At 38.7% G+C, this 14,687-nt stretch overlaps 10 protein-coding genes across 10 annotated transcripts; 4 read left to right on the top strand and 6 right to left on the bottom strand. All coding sequences in view use genetic code 12, as the record gives it.

Moving 5' to 3' along the window:
• Nucleotides 1–329: 329 nt before the first annotated feature.
• MET1 (uroporphyrinogen-III C-methyltransferase) lies at nucleotides 330–2,106 on the top strand (the record flags this gene model as incomplete). Its single annotated transcript, XM_007374866.1, has 1 exon — nucleotides 330–2,106. The coding sequence occupies one exon, from the start codon at nucleotides 349–351 to the stop codon at nucleotides 2,017–2,019; it is 1,671 nt and encodes a 556-aa protein (XP_007374928.1).
• Nucleotides 2,107–2,168: 62 nt separating this feature from the next.
• SPAPADRAFT_151473 (S-adenosylmethionine-dependent methyltransferase) lies at nucleotides 2,169–5,519 on the bottom strand (the record flags this gene model as incomplete). Its single annotated transcript, XM_007374863.1, has 1 exon — nucleotides 2,169–5,519. One exon carries the CDS (start codon nucleotides 4,766–4,768, stop codon nucleotides 3,548–3,550), a length of 1,221 nt encoding a protein of 406 aa, XP_007374925.1.
• SPAPADRAFT_60769 (kynurenine--oxoglutarate transaminase) lies at nucleotides 2,195–5,478 on the top strand (the record flags this gene model as incomplete). The annotated part of the gene is made up of 1 exon (XM_007374864.1): nucleotides 2,195–5,478. A coding segment is annotated over one exon (1,285 nt), but the record flags the coding sequence as incomplete, so codon positions are not given.
• Nucleotides 5,027–5,434, bottom strand: SPAPADRAFT_137798 (uncharacterized protein; the record flags this gene model as incomplete). The annotated part of the gene is made up of 1 exon (XM_007374865.1): nucleotides 5,027–5,434. One exon carries the CDS (start codon nucleotides 5,432–5,434, stop codon nucleotides 5,027–5,029), a length of 408 nt encoding a protein of 135 aa, XP_007374927.1.
• A 63-nt stretch (nucleotides 5,520–5,582) lies between the features above and the next one.
• Nucleotides 5,583–7,256, bottom strand: ZRT2 (low-affinity Zn(2+) transporter; the record flags this gene model as incomplete). Its single annotated transcript, XM_007374862.1, has 1 exon — nucleotides 5,583–7,256. One exon carries the CDS (start codon nucleotides 6,830–6,832, stop codon nucleotides 5,741–5,743), a length of 1,092 nt encoding a protein of 363 aa, XP_007374924.1.
• Nucleotides 7,257–7,563: 307 nt separating this feature from the next.
• SPAPADRAFT_60767 (uncharacterized protein) lies at nucleotides 7,564–9,076 on the bottom strand (the record flags this gene model as incomplete). Its single annotated transcript, XM_007374861.1, has 1 exon — nucleotides 7,564–9,076. The coding sequence occupies one exon, from the start codon at nucleotides 9,060–9,062 to the stop codon at nucleotides 7,590–7,592; it is 1,473 nt and encodes a 490-aa protein (XP_007374923.1).
• A 2,482-nt stretch (nucleotides 9,077–11,558) lies between these two features.
• SPAPADRAFT_55289 (mitochondrial 37S ribosomal protein MRPS8) lies at nucleotides 11,559–12,026 on the bottom strand (the record flags this gene model as incomplete). The annotated part of the gene is made up of 1 exon (XM_007374860.1): nucleotides 11,559–12,026. The coding sequence occupies one exon, from the start codon at nucleotides 12,024–12,026 to the stop codon at nucleotides 11,559–11,561; it is 468 nt and encodes a 155-aa protein (XP_007374922.1).
• A 154-nt stretch (nucleotides 12,027–12,180) lies between these two features.
• On the top strand, nucleotides 12,181–13,825 carry SPAPADRAFT_60765 (uncharacterized protein; the record flags this gene model as incomplete). The annotated part of the gene is made up of 1 exon (XM_007374859.1): nucleotides 12,181–13,825. The coding sequence occupies one exon, from the start codon at nucleotides 12,222–12,224 to the stop codon at nucleotides 13,041–13,043; it is 822 nt and encodes a 273-aa protein (XP_007374921.1).
• SPAPADRAFT_71256 (polynucleotide 3'-phosphatase) lies at nucleotides 12,205–13,832 on the bottom strand (the record flags this gene model as incomplete). The annotated part of the gene is made up of 1 exon (XM_007374858.1): nucleotides 12,205–13,832. One exon carries the CDS (start codon nucleotides 13,810–13,812, stop codon nucleotides 13,063–13,065), a length of 750 nt encoding a protein of 249 aa, XP_007374920.1.
• A 54-nt stretch (nucleotides 13,833–13,886) lies between these two features.
• On the top strand, nucleotides 13,887–14,637 carry SPAPADRAFT_60764 (U4/U6-U5 snRNP complex subunit; the record flags this gene model as incomplete). Its single annotated transcript, XM_007374857.1, has 1 exon — nucleotides 13,887–14,637. A coding segment is annotated over one exon (463 nt), but the record flags the coding sequence as incomplete, so codon positions are not given.
• Between the last annotated feature and the right edge of the window lie 50 nt (nucleotides 14,638–14,687).

The following is a 14,687-nucleotide window of genomic DNA, read 5'->3' as shown; positions in this document are numbered from 1 at the left end:
TTTTCAAGACCACCTTCTTGAGATAGTATTTCATCTCTTGGAAATCAAGATAATCTTATTCATATTTGGTATTCAAGATATGAAGCAAGATATTCAACTTCATCAAACCTACACATAGTAGAAGCACCGTTGAGCATGACTATTCAAACCCCGGAAACGGGACATTGATAATAAAGCACAATCGTTCTCTGTTACACAAAATCGACAAAAATCTCATTTTGATAAATTCACGTGACATGTGGTAATCAGAAATTTTTCAATTTGCTAATAGATTTAATTTTACATATAAATGCAAGATTTGCAATCAAGTGGATCTAGTTTATTTCTTCACTATAGCTATTAAGTACCATGCCTAGTTTACTTGCATCATTGATCTCCACTGGAGAAACTCATCTCGTTATAGGTTACTCCAATGTCGCCAGTATAAGAATAACATCCATCATAGAATCTGGAGCATCTCCAATATTAATCACAAACAAAGGAACTATATTCACACCATCAGTACAACAATACCAAGAAGATGGCAAACTAGAAATAATATATGATGATTTGAAGATAGATAACATAAGAAACTCCTTGAAGACATTAGGTCGTGAAGAAGTTGACGGTATCGTGGATCGTGTTTTCGTTTCATTGCCTTCTGGATGTCACTTGCTCAAAAAACAAATATTTGAAACATGTAAGAAGTTAAGAATACCCATTAACACCTCGGATTCTCCTGAATTTTGCACATTCACATTATTGGCAAGTTATACATCGGGGGATTTCCAAATGGGTGTTACTACCTCGGGTAAAGGATGCAGACTTGCCTCGAGAATCAAGAGAGAATTAGCCAATTCCCTTCCTCCAGATATCGGGGCCATATGTAACAAGATTGGGGAATTAAGAAAGGCAATCCAAAAGGAGGACCAATTACAATTGGAAAGTATTGGTGAACATGACGACGATGCTGTTAATTCACACAAGTTCAACACGTTTGTACCAGAATTCAATGCTAGTGAAGAACATTTGAAATTACAAAGAACAAGATGGTTAGCCCAAATCGTAGAATATTACCCCTTGAAGAAATTAGCTACATTGTCAATCACCGATTTAACCAATGCTTATCATGATCACAAGGAAAACCCAACTCCAACTAAGAAGCAAAAGCTTTCTAGAAAGGGTCAACTTACATTAGTTGGTTCTGGACCTGGTTCTGTTTCCTTACTCACATTAGGAGCACTCCAAGCCATTCATACTGCTGATTTAGTACTTGCTGATAAATTAGTCCCACAGCAAGTTCTTGACATTATTCCAAGAAAGACTGAGCTTTTCATTGCCAGAAAATTCCCCGGGAATGCCGAGAAAGCACAAGAAGAATTATTATCGTTAGGTATAACTGCATTAAATGAAGGAAAGAACGTCATCAGATTGAAACAAGGAGATCCATATATTTTCGGCCGTGGAGGTGAAGAATTCAACTATTTCAAAGACCAAGGGTTCACACCAACTGTTATTCCAGGCATCACTTCTGCCCTTGCTGCTCCCGTGTTATCTAACATCCCAGCTACACATCGTGACGTCGCTGATCAAGTGTTGATTTGTACTGGTACCGGAAGACGTGGTGCTATTCCTACATTGCCAGAATTTATAAAATCGAGAACTACTGTATTTTTAATGACCTTGCATAGAGTTGTGGAGTTTATTCCAAAGTTGATAGAACAGAAGGGATGGGATCCTAAATTGCCCGTGGCTATCATTGAACGCGCATCTTGTCCTGACCAACGAGTCATTAGAACTACGTTGAGTAAAGTAGCTGATGCTGTAGAAGCTTGTGGTTCCAGACCTCCTGGGTTATTAGTCACTGGTTATGCCTGTGAAGTCATCTTCAAGAATGAAGATGCCAAAGAATGGACTGTGGAAGAAGGATGTAATGTTGATTTTGATGAAACTTTTGATTCAATTGTCAAATTAGTTGGTAGCTCAGCTAGTCCTGAACCCGTTGCTCCTGTTCATGTGACACCACAGATAACTGTATAATTAATAGACCTTTATAGAATTATAGACTAATTTGCAATTATTTTAGACACGGCTAATTTTGCAATTGTTTAAATTCACGTGACCCCTCAAATCCCGCACAAATTAATTGTCTTTGGACCCTATTGATAAAGCCACAATCACAAAACACCGATGAATAATACACGTTTTTCTTCATGAGTAAAAGACTTATTCAATTCATTAGACGATACCACAGAATGTCCGACCCAGTAGCACTCCACAATCCATACTTCTACCAGAAACCAGGTCAAAAAGATATCTGGTCGCTTATCAACGAAACCGCTGCCCAAGCCCAACAAGAATCGGGGAAGCCAATCGTCAATTTGGGCCAGGGGTTTTTCTCGTACAATCCACCCGAATTCGTGATTGATGCCATGGGTGATGCTTTAAGTAAGCCGCAATACAATCAGTACGCTTCTGCTAGAGGAAATCCCAACTTGTTGAAGCAAGTTGCTGATCATTATTCCAAAGCGTATGGACGACCAGTTGACATTAGTGAGGTTCAAATCACTACCGGGGCCAACGAAGGTATGTTTTCGGTTTTCTTTGGGTTCTTGACTCCTGGTGATGAAGTTATTGTGTTTGAACCATTCTTTGACCAATACATTCCAAATATTGAAATGACGGGTGCTAAGATCAAGTATGTTCAAATCAAGTATCCTAAGAAGTTTGACAACGAGACTGTTTCCGGGGAAGATTGGGAAATCGACTGGGAAGGGTTGGAGAGTGCAATCACTGACAAGACCAAGCTTATTGTTATAAACACACCACATAACCCAATTGGAAAAATCCTTACTGAAGATGAATTGGTCAAGATTGGTAAGATCGCCATTGATCATAACTTGATCTTGGTTAGTGATGAAGTTTACGAAAACTTATATTTCCAAGACAAGTTCCCAAGACCAGCAGCATTGAAACAATTACCAGAATTGGCTGAGAGAACTTTAACCGTGGGGTCAGCTGGTAAGTCATTTGCCGCCACAGGCTGGAGAGTGGGATACATTCAAGGTCCAGCTCCTTTGATCAAATTTGTCACTGCTGCCCATACCAGAATTTGTTTTTCGGTGCCAGCTCCATTACAACAAGCTGTTGCTACTGGGTTTGAACAAGCTGATAAGTTGAACTATTTCGAAAAGACCAGACAGGAATACACCAAGAAATACGAATTGTTTACTAAAGTGTTTGATGATTTGGGATTACCATATACTACTGCACAAGGTGGGTACTTCCTTCTTGTTAACTTACTGAAACTTAAGATTCCAAAGGATTATGAATTCCCTGCTCCTATTGCCGATAGAGGTACCTTAGATTTCAAATTGGCATACTGGTTAATTAAGGAGATTGGAGTTGTGGGTATCCCACCAACTGAGTTTCTTACTGAAGGCAATAGAAAGGGCAACGGATTGGAAAATTGTATCAGATTTGCCGTTTGTAAAGATGATTCCATTTTACAAGATGCTATTGACAGATTAAAGAAATTAAAGGATTATTTGTAATAATACATAATTATTTATCTAGAATAGAGTTTAAAGCAGAATTTCATTTCTCCGAAATCATCAAATCCATCTTCGATTTCGTGTTGTAGTTGTGTGAAGTTGGAAGACTCGAGCAAATCCCATAATGTCTGTCTTTCCTGTTCATACTGAGCGCGTAATGGTATTTGAATGACTACCCTGGCATCAGGACTAGCTGAAAGAAATTGATTGATCATATTAACCACCCAGTAAGGATGTTGTGGTGAATAAATAGGATCACTAACAACAATCGTATCAAACTTGGTATTTCCATACTTTTCTATAAACGAACTAGGGTCGGTCCAATCTAAAGCACATGCATCCAGCTTTATCTCATTCAATTGGATATTTTCTTGTAAATTGGGAACAATCTCGGGTAAATCCGTCAACAAAGTCTCATAACCAAGCAAGGAACAAATCATGCCTACTAATCCTGTACCTGCGCCTAATTCCAAAACCTTATTTGTCAAGTATCCATCATTATTATTTAAGAGTCGATTGGCTAATACTAGCGATGATCCCCACGTTTTCAATCCTAAGTTGTCACTAGTCAATGAAGGTTCTTTTAATAAGATGTATCCGTTGTTTACATTACCGAGAAGTTTGTCGAGGTTGGGTAGGCGTATCTTTCGGATAATTTCAGGCTGTGCAGTCCGTCCACAATTTTCACTTATACGTAATGCGGCAAGTTTGTGAATTTGAGATGGATCTGTTATCCACAATAACGGAGATGATATTAGTCTAGTGAAGTATGCATTGAATTCGTTGGAGTATGTTTTTTTGAATGAGTCAGCTAATGTTGGTATATATGCTAGTTTCTTTATCGTGTTAAATCTGGGAGTATAAGTTGCCAACCATGATAAAGCGATGGATATTGTAGACTCATCTATTGATTTCTCGGTAAAGACCGTGTTTGGATCTATGAATTCTATATCACTTGGCTCTTCCACATTAAAGTTGAATACTTCATTAGGCGCAAATAGTTTAAGAATGGTAATCAACACTTCAAATGGTGGTTGAAGTTTTAATAACGGCAAATCAAGTGGATGAAGTGGAAGTGAATAATCATCATCATCATCATCGTCATGTGGTATTGAGTCTGGTGATATTGGTTTGGCATCTGGTCCGACACTTGCTTTTGAAGTTAAGGAAACTTGCTCATGTTCCTCTTCTACCGCAGGTGGAGGCGTGAATAAAGACAACGGATCAAAGTCCATCTAAATGTGGTTGTGAGTGTGGACTTTGTTAGTGATGGTTAAAAAATCTTTTTTGGCATCATTGTTTTAAGTTTGACATAAACCGTTTGGTTGCAAGGCTATCTCTACATTACCAGTACAAGGTATATAGCTATATTTATATTAACACATAGATCATATATACTACTCATACTTCTTATTATGCAGTGATCATCCTGGCACATACATATGAAATTTTCTATAAAACAGTGCTGAGCAGTGGTACTGTTTGTGTGCAGATTAAAAATCAATGACTCTCCCATTATAACTCCACTCATCACCATGCTTCAAAGGATCTTGTTTGGGTCCTCCAATCTCACCCGTCTTGGGATTAACTTCCCCTTCAAATTCAGGAATGGTCTTCAAATAAGCAATACTGCCAATGTCTGATTGTAAAGTAGGTGGCTTGAAATCCACAGGTTGTTCCCCAACGGGTTCACCAGCTTTCAAACTGTCATTATATTCTTCTATAGCGATTTGGGAGTTGGCTATATTTTGTAACTTTTCAAATTCTTCTTGCTGTTCTTTGGGGAGTCTTGGTGGACCTGGAGTCATTTCGAATTTAGGGACCGAGTAGAAACGGGTAAATGTGGGTATACTCTTGATGTAACTTGAACGAACAACGTTCTTGAATGAAACTCTAAGCATATTGTGAGATATATACCGTGTATGGGACTGTAAGTTGCGTGTGTGTTTAAAACAAGTGATAAAAATGTGCAAACCACCACCCCCCGGTGATATTTTTTTCTGATCTGATTTGCGATCTCGGATTCTCAAAACTACACGATAATCTATTAATATTCTGTAAATTAAAAATACTACATACACCGATTATTAAATAAAAAGGGGAGGGGTATCTGCCCAAATCTATAACCCATAAATGCATAAACAAAAAAAGACAAACATAAAACGAAGAAACTGCATGAAAATAATAATTTTTTTTTGATAGTGAGTTTATGCCCACTTACCCAATAATGCCATGAGTCCAGCACCCCAGCACATAATGAAATAAGCAATCAACATTTTCCTGAACCCGTTAGGACCCTTGAACTCACCGGAATATAAGAATTCATGTGCCATCAATTCGACAACACCAGTGTATACTAAAATACCAGCAGAAATAGAATCAAACACACCGTTTGTGATTAATGAAATTCTTGATCCTGGAGGATACGAAGATCTTACACCTAATCCAATAGCAATAGCAATAGGAGTACATAAAGTATAAGCAACGCACAACAACCATGGTGTCATTCTATGTCTGTTCCAGTTGGCGGTCGCAATTCTAGTACCTAACCCCAACCCTTCAAACATTTGATGGAATACAAGCACAATATAAAGTGATTTGAATTCTTCCCCAGCGACTGCTAATGAAAGACCGACAAACACAGAATGGAAGATCACCCCGAATTCCAAAACAAACACATTTAATAATTGACCATAGTACTGTTCTTTACCTTGGTCATTGACAGGAGTACCGAGATTTTCTGGATCTTGGTGCTCATGAGCATGGGAGAAATGGTCAGGATATGGATTTGGCTCAACTGCTTGCTTCAGCTTGTGATCTTCATCTTCTGATTCAATGTCTTTTTTAATGTAAAGAGATTCATCACCGAAATGAGAATGTGATTGTTGATGACCATCGCCGTTGATCTTCGAATCAATCATTTGATAAGCAACCAATTCGAAAAAGAACAATACAAACAATGTCATTAAACAGATACCAAATGCCCAGGGGTATTCGGTGATAACTCCAGTAAGACAGTCGTCACTTAATGCATCAGAAGCTGGTTCTAACAAGTGGATAAATGCTGTGGCAACAATAACACCGGACCCAAAATATTTAGCAATGACAAAACACCATGGTGGCAACCTCAAAAATGAGTATCTTGACGATAATAAGGGGAATAAACACCCAAAGGCACTGGTAGCAAGAATGACAAAGATTGAGGATATACGGGCACCAAAGTTTGCTCCGTCATAATCGTTATCGGTGGGGCACTCATCTCTTTTAATAAGCAACTCAAATGTTTCAAATACTGACATTTTGTGTGTATGTGTGTCGTGCTATGTGGTAATTTATGGAAAGTTTAACCAAGTTTCTTGGCAGATTGACAGGTTTAAATAGACTTGAAACGGCTGAGACAAAAGCAAACGGATTAGTAATGGAATAAAATTCAATCGAGTGACTTTTGACTTGCTCACTTAATAATACAATGGGAAAATATATTATAACCTCTGTAGTTACTACTTTACAACCTTGATGGTATTGGCAAAAAAACAAAGGATGGAAAACAAACTGGGAACTAAAAACAAAAGAAACAATTGGAGGTACGACTTGACTAGTATGTGGATGAATGGTAGCAGTTAGCCTGTGGTTATTAGCGAGATTAACTAGGATTTGTTCTTGGTACTGACGTTATCTTTTTCTTGGTATTTTAACTCTTTTGCTTTATCTCATTCCTTGCTTCGAGGAGAGAAAAAATTACAAATCCCAAAACCACCAGGGTACTTTTTTTTTCTATTGCTTGTTAAAAATTATTGCAAAAAAATATTTTTCCTGTCAATAATAGATTTTACGACATGCAACGGCACAAGTTAACCTTAATGGTTATGCAATATTTGTGTCACTATATTAAATTAGACCCACATGTTGCTAGTTTATATCACAAAGACAACTGTAGATTTTGTCTTACGAGTTGTATCTTAGTTTGGTTCAATTTTCGTAAAAGTTGCCAATTGCACGAGTAGTTGCAATATCTACAGAAACACATTGGTAGCGCATTACTCATAAACTCATACATTAAAACTTACACAATTGCCAACCAACATTGGAATACCTGGCAGCTATCCAAAAGAAAATACTAGCTGCAGACAACCCTCCTTCAAACAATACAAAATTCCGATATGAAGAAGTGTCACCTTTTCCTATAACCAAGGATGCAAAAAACATTCCTAATATAGTCAAGAATCCAAGAAAGAAATATAACGTACCATAAACTTTACCGAATTTATCCAGAGAACATATTTGGCCGGTACATGCTGGAATTAGCGATATCACTGCTGAAGTAGAGATTCCAAACAATATCCCAAAGGCATATAGTATGGAGATGTTTCCCTTGGCAGGGAACCATATGGCAAATATCGTTATGGTGGTCAACATCGATGTGAATACCATGACGTTGAATCTGCCGTACTTGTCTGCTAATATTCCTGAAAGTAACCTCGAGGGAATACCGCACACATTAACAATAGTTAAAAGCAAGTATGACCTGGTATCACTGATATGATAGGCCAATGCATATGACGACAAGTAAGTTAACGTTGTCATGGATACTATTTCAGCTAAAGCAACCCCAAATGTAAGCAAGATAAATCGAGAGTCCTTCACCATAGAAAAGTCCAATGCTTGTTTAAAGAAGTTTTTCCCCGTTTCAAACAAGTTTTGCTTCTCAACGTCAGATGGTATCTCTTGGTCGGGAACATTCTGTCGTCTTTCCCTCACTAGTACAATCGCTACTGACATGCATGCTAAACAAATAAATGCCTGAATACGTATAGCCCATCTAAACCCCACCAGTTCATACAACTTCTGTAACATGATTGCAAAACATGAGGCACCCACTAATCCGCCAATAGTCGCAATCGAGCATGCCATGGCTCTCTTTTTCAAAAACCAATGACTCAAGGCACCAATTAACGGTGACATGGCAATGGAAGTACCAATTGCTGTAACTATAGAAAAGCTCAACATAAACTGATACAAAGTATGCGATTCAGCAGTACAAAACAATCCGAGGCACATGAAAAACGTGCCTGCTATAAGTGGCCTTTTGGCGCCAAACCGATCAAACAACTCGCCAAAAAACACCCCACCGAAATACATCACACCCAAATGCAAAGAAAACACCCACCCAACATCAGTCTTGGAAATATTGCTCAACTGATGGTATGACACATACGATTCGATCGCACCTAGTGCATTGGCAACCCCAAAATCTGCAATTAACCCAATGAATGAACCAACAAGAACTAAATTTGCCTCAAGTCCTCCATCGGGGAATGCATTAGGGTCTACCTCGGATCCATACATTAACGCACGAGATTCATCCGAGGACACAGTGTTGCCCCGTCTTCGTCTCATCGAAGTGTCCTGATTGGGAGGATTTGCTTCATAGTTGCATACAGAAATATCATTATCTTTGAGATTGTTAGTTAGTTCAATCACATGAACTCTTTCAGGGATAGAAATGGTGGTTATAGAAGATCCACTCATGTTATAATGCCAATAATGACAAGTTGTAAGCCTCTGGATAGTTACTCACCTGGTGGTTTTATAATGGGCTGAAATTTTTTTTGCGGATTTTGTGGCTTGAATTGTTGCAAGGCGGGACGGAGTACCCGCTATGCTTCTAACGAGTTCTATGCATTCGATGACTAATTCATTGGGGGTAAACTTACTAAATCTGACTCAACATGAGCGATGCGAGGGGAAATGGACTATGGAAGAATCTTCGGGATTACATCTGGCATATGATTAGTGAAAGAGCAGCCAATGAGGTGCACGTTCGGGTGGTGGTTCCCGCAGTGGGGTATATTGTATCTGCAAGGTTAAATTTGCACAATTGAACTAGAACAGTTTAGAAGGTTTAGATAGATTAATTCAATACTTTTTATAAATTGCCAAGAGAATTGAATTATTTTACTGATTACTTTGCATTTTTTACTTGGGGAATATGTAGATTTGCTGGTAGTAGTTTAATTAAAGAGGAATTCCTTTGATTTTTGTATAATTTTTCAATTATTGATGTGGTGTAATGCTCGATCCTACACTGATAGATCTTTTCTATGTATGTGGATTGATTATTTTATGTGCTTCTTAGTTCTTGATCATTTCCGTATGCCAACTAAATAGTTGCGGAGGTAAATTCAAGAAAAAAATAATTTGGCCACACAGTCCACTTCCCTCCTTCTCCATCAATCAATCAACACAATGGCTGAACCACAACAAAACCTCAATGATCTAGGTGATGAAGAGATTGAATTTACCGAAGAAGAAAGATTAGAATTCGCAAGAAAGAAATTCGAACAGTTGAAAAAGAAGAGAAAAGCCAAGGAAGCAAAAAGTTCACAACCGCCAGCTACTACTAGTACTACTACTACTGCTGCTGCTACTACTACTTCTTCTTCTGCTATTGCTGCTGCTACTACTAGTAGTATACTTGAAGATGCTGCTGCTGATGTTCATGTAGAACCTTCTCAGGCCACTGAAACTTTACAACCTGATTTTGATTTTGATCCTTATGCTTCACGAACCAGTTATGAAATCAGTGCCACACCTGAACCCGAACATCGCCAATCAACCACAAACGCAGAGCCTGCTGTTAACAAATATGAACCTGTCCCAGCAGCTACTCCCACTCAAGAATCTAAGCCTACACCAGTGCAATTGTCTACCTTCCAGCCATATGATCCTACTCAAGGACTCACAAGTAATGAGTCGCATCCTCTACTGAAGTATTCTCCCAATGTTCCAGAAGCTTATCTGGCTCCTTCGAAGTATGCACCGGCAACTACTACAGCTCCTCCAGCACCACTTTCAACTTTCCACCCATATGATCCTGCTCAAGGAGTTAGCAGTGAGGCTATTCCACCACCACCTTTGAAGTATGCCCCTGCTCCAGCTGCAAGTGATGCATCTCCTGCTCCAGCTTTAAGTGATGCATCTCCTGCTCCAGCTTTAAGTGATGCATCTCCTGCTCCAGCTGTAAGTAATGCATCTCCTGCTCCAGCAGCTGCTCCCAGTATACCGCTTTCAACTTTTCAGCCATATGATCCAAGTCAAGGAATCCAAAGTGAACTTGTCCCATCAGCTCCTATCACAAAGTATTCTCCTGCTCCTGTCGCTGCAGAGACATCTTCAGTTCCACAAGTTCCTGTGAATAAGTATACTCCTGCTTCTACTGATGAGCAATCTGCTGATAAGCCTGCACCAGTTTCACTTACTGCTTTCCTGCCATATGATCCTGCTACTCCTGAACCAATGGAAACAGAAGCAGAAACTGTTTCTGCGCCACCTATTCTGAAATATGCTCCTCCTCCTACTACTACTACTACTACTACAACAGTGGTTCCAGCTCCAGCTCCTTCGCACGCATATGATCCTAAACCTACTAGTACAGATATTTTTACCGTGCCTGCACCAATTACTACCACTGAACATGATCCTGTTCCGATCCAAACTGCTGCTCCAGTGCCCACTCCTTCATTCCCTGGGTCTTTCGATGTTCCAGTCACAGTACAGCCTACAGTTGCCCCTGAAACACCAGCTCAAGATAATTCAGCTCTTCAACAAGAACTTGAGGAATTGAAAAAGACAATTGAAACTCAGAAGAATACAATTAATAAATTACGTGATGAAAATACTGATTTGAAATTATCGCAAATGGATTTGAAAGACAAGATTACTAGATTAGAATCTGAAAACAGATCGCTAAAGGGGTCCAATGCATCCCCTACTGCAGCCATCAATTCACCTTCGGTATACAATCCCAAGATGACTCCAATCAAACCTACAATTACCAGAAATGATTACGCATCAATTTCCCAACAAAGTTTCAGTAAGTTCCCACAATCGGAAAACTTCAGAGATAAATTGATGATTTGGAAAGGATGGCAAGTAGATATGACCAGTTGGACTATAGGTGCATCGCCCAAGGTTGCAATTTAACTATATGTACATTAAAATGAAAACTATTTACAGTATTTTCCCTTACTTAACTCTAAACAAGGCTTGACCGCTTAAATTTCTTTGAGCTGCTTCGTGAACTTCGTAAATTTCATTGTCGGCCTTGATGAAAATAGCCTCGGCAGGTTGTAACGGTGTGATTTTTCTCACTGGCAAACCAGAGGCCAATGCCTTAACGTCTTCTTGACTCAAATTGACACGTTTTCCCGGCTTGGAAATAAGTTGGATGTCCCTAATCACCGATCTATTGTTTCTATATTTCAAGTCTATCCATAGTCTTCTGCTGGAGATATTGTCGGGTGTTACTTCGGTGGGTTCCACATCTGGGCCATTAAGCGATCCTCGTTTAATTCCGGATATGAACCCTTGTTTGTGTAAGCCAAGCACGGTTTGCAAGTGCATTCTGGTGTAGGGGATGGATGTGGTTGCTACACGAACATTATTACAGTTCTTTAAGTGTGCACACAAGTTAGCAAGGTGGACTAATGACATGATGTGTAGTTCCTCTGCGTTGTACTTAGTGTAAACTGTATTGGTGAAAATTTTAATTAAAAAAAAAATCAACCAGTGAAAAAGTTTATCACGTGACTGTGTTTTTTTCTGATCTTCGAATCATCAGGCTATAACCGGAGTTTGAAAAATTGAGCACAAGTGGTTTTCCTCTTTTCTTGATTATCACGCCAGAATATGTTTTCTACAAGGTTAATGCCCAGAGTTGGGTTAATGAGATCTCCATTGGTGAGCAGATCTCCAATTGGTTCATTGAGAAACTACGCTATTCAACATTCAAACATCAAGAGAAAGAGACCAGCTGTGCGTTACATGGTTGGGATGTTTTTATTCTCGACTATCTTCTTATTCTTTGTCTCTGGCCGAGTCGATAAGAAGAAGCGAGTTCAGACCAGTTTTTCAGAGAAGGAATTCGACGAGTATGAAGAAATCACTGGTTTAAAGAGAAGACATAAGTTGATCACTCATGAAATGAATGACAAGTATCAATTTTATGTCATTCCTTATGTTAAACATGAAGAAAGCGTTGAGAGATTGTCTCAAAGATTGGCTCAATTGGATGATAGTAAGAATGTTAAAGTTATTGATCCTACTGAATTGCTTGAACAGGAAAAGGCGGATGAACTGAAAAAGTATAGTTATCTCTTGCAGGATTTGGATGCTGCCAATAGACCATATCCACCAGGATTAATCACTGCTGTGATTAAACAACATCTTACTTTCTTGTTGAACACCAGAGAAGGCACGTTAGACACTACTTATATTATCAAGAACTATCCAAAAACTACTCATGAAGCCATCAAGTTTGAAAATGAAGTTTCTGATATTAAGAAATGTATAGTTTTACAAAACGATGTTGCTAATGAACTTCCTAAAGTCAGCAATGATGAAGAAATAAGAGCCATTAATAACGTCGGTGGATACTTCAATTCCGTTGGAAAATCAACTACGGTTGCCAATGACAAACAACTCAAGTCAATTACCTTAGAAGAATTATAAGTCTCATGTATATAGTCGATTATGTAAATATATCTTCAGGAGTTTTAAATTGTAACCCAGCACCATCAGCGAACTTTTTATCACTATCCAGAAAGTCCTTTTTTCTTCCTGCTGCATCACCGACAAAGAAACTGTTTTCGACGTCAACTTCAAAGCCGAATGAGTTCAAATACTCAACGAGCGCTTCCCACATTCCAATTTCTGGTTTACGTGTATGATTGTGTTGTTCTTCAGTACTACGTCCATAACCTTTTGTAGGCCGTTTAGGTGAGGCAAATACAAGTAAATGCTTCCCAGTCTTGCTTTCTACCACGGCATTGATGTAATTGAGTTTACTAGTAAAATTTGTGTATGATTTACTGGTTTTTTCAGGAATGACCCCACCTTGGTTAGTGAATACCACAAGCAAATACCCTTCCAGTATCAATTCCTGTAGTTTAGCCATGATATTCTTATCCTGCCACCATTTCCAATCAGTAGGCCCTCGCGAGAATTTATATCCTGACTTTGTCTCAATTAATGTTCCATCAAGATCAAATGCTGCAACTTTCACCTGCTTGGACGCAAAGTCGATTGAAGAGGGAACATTCTTTATCAAGTGAGTTCCGATTGTTTTCCAACGCGTTGCAAATAAAGTTATAGATTGGTTGAGTTTAGTTTCTGTTTGTGGTAGACGTGATGTTGATGCTGACGATGATGGTAATTTAGGCTTTGATACTTTTGCAATTGATTTTGGTTTTGTTAGTAACGCAGTGATGTCAACAGGCATGATTAAAAAGTTTTAGTGATGTTTGGTTAAACCTCACTTTTTTGTGCATCTGAAAAAGGGTAATTAAATACTGTGTGCTGCATCAAAATGTCGGAGAAACAATCAACCGATCAATACGGAAGACGAAAATGGAATGTTGAGCTATACGAAGAGGAAGCGAAAACCAAGAAAGAGACAACATCATCATCAGTTCAACTTTCTAAGCAATCAATAATCCAGAGTGAGACATCGTCATCGGAGTACATCAAACATCGAAACAAACTATTACAAGATCTGATCAATGCCGTTAAGCAATTCAACTTGATTAATCCAGAGGTGGATGTGTCAAAGCTGTTTGGTGCTAATAAGCGATTCGGGTTCTTTTGTCCAATTTGTGATTTATCATTCAGGGATAATTTGGCATTGGTTGATCACTTGAATTCACCTCAACATGTACGTAAGGCTAATGAAGCCAGTAGGAAACTAAGAAAAGAAGGTGATCAAGAAGAAAGTGGTGAATTGGAAGGAGGAATACAAAGGGCTAATTTACTGGAGGTTATTTCAACTATAGAACAACTTGTTGCTAGAAGTCTCCGAGATAAGAGTGAATCACTGAGTGGAGGATTAACATTTATGGAGCGAGTAGAAAAGAGAAGGAAATTTGAACAGGATAAACTAGTACAACGGCAACAGAAGCGACAAAGGAAAAGACAAAGGTTACAACAGGACAAACAAGAACCAAATGAAGACCCAATTGCTTCACTCATGGGATTCTCTGGCTTTAGTTCATCCAAGAAGTAGTTGTATAGTAATAATGTATCAATTTACAGGTTATACCTGATGTTTACACTTTTCACACCCCCAACCTGCAAACTTTTTCATCTCTGGTAAATTTT

Source organism: Spathaspora passalidarum (assembly GCF_000223485.1).
Source record: "Spathaspora passalidarum NRRL Y-27907 unplaced genomic scaffold SPAPAscaffold_3, whole genome shotgun sequence".
Lineage (NCBI taxonomy): Eukaryota > Fungi > Ascomycota > Pichiomycetes > Serinales > Debaryomycetaceae > Spathaspora > Spathaspora passalidarum.
This window is presented reverse-complemented; position numbering and strand designations above follow the sequence as displayed.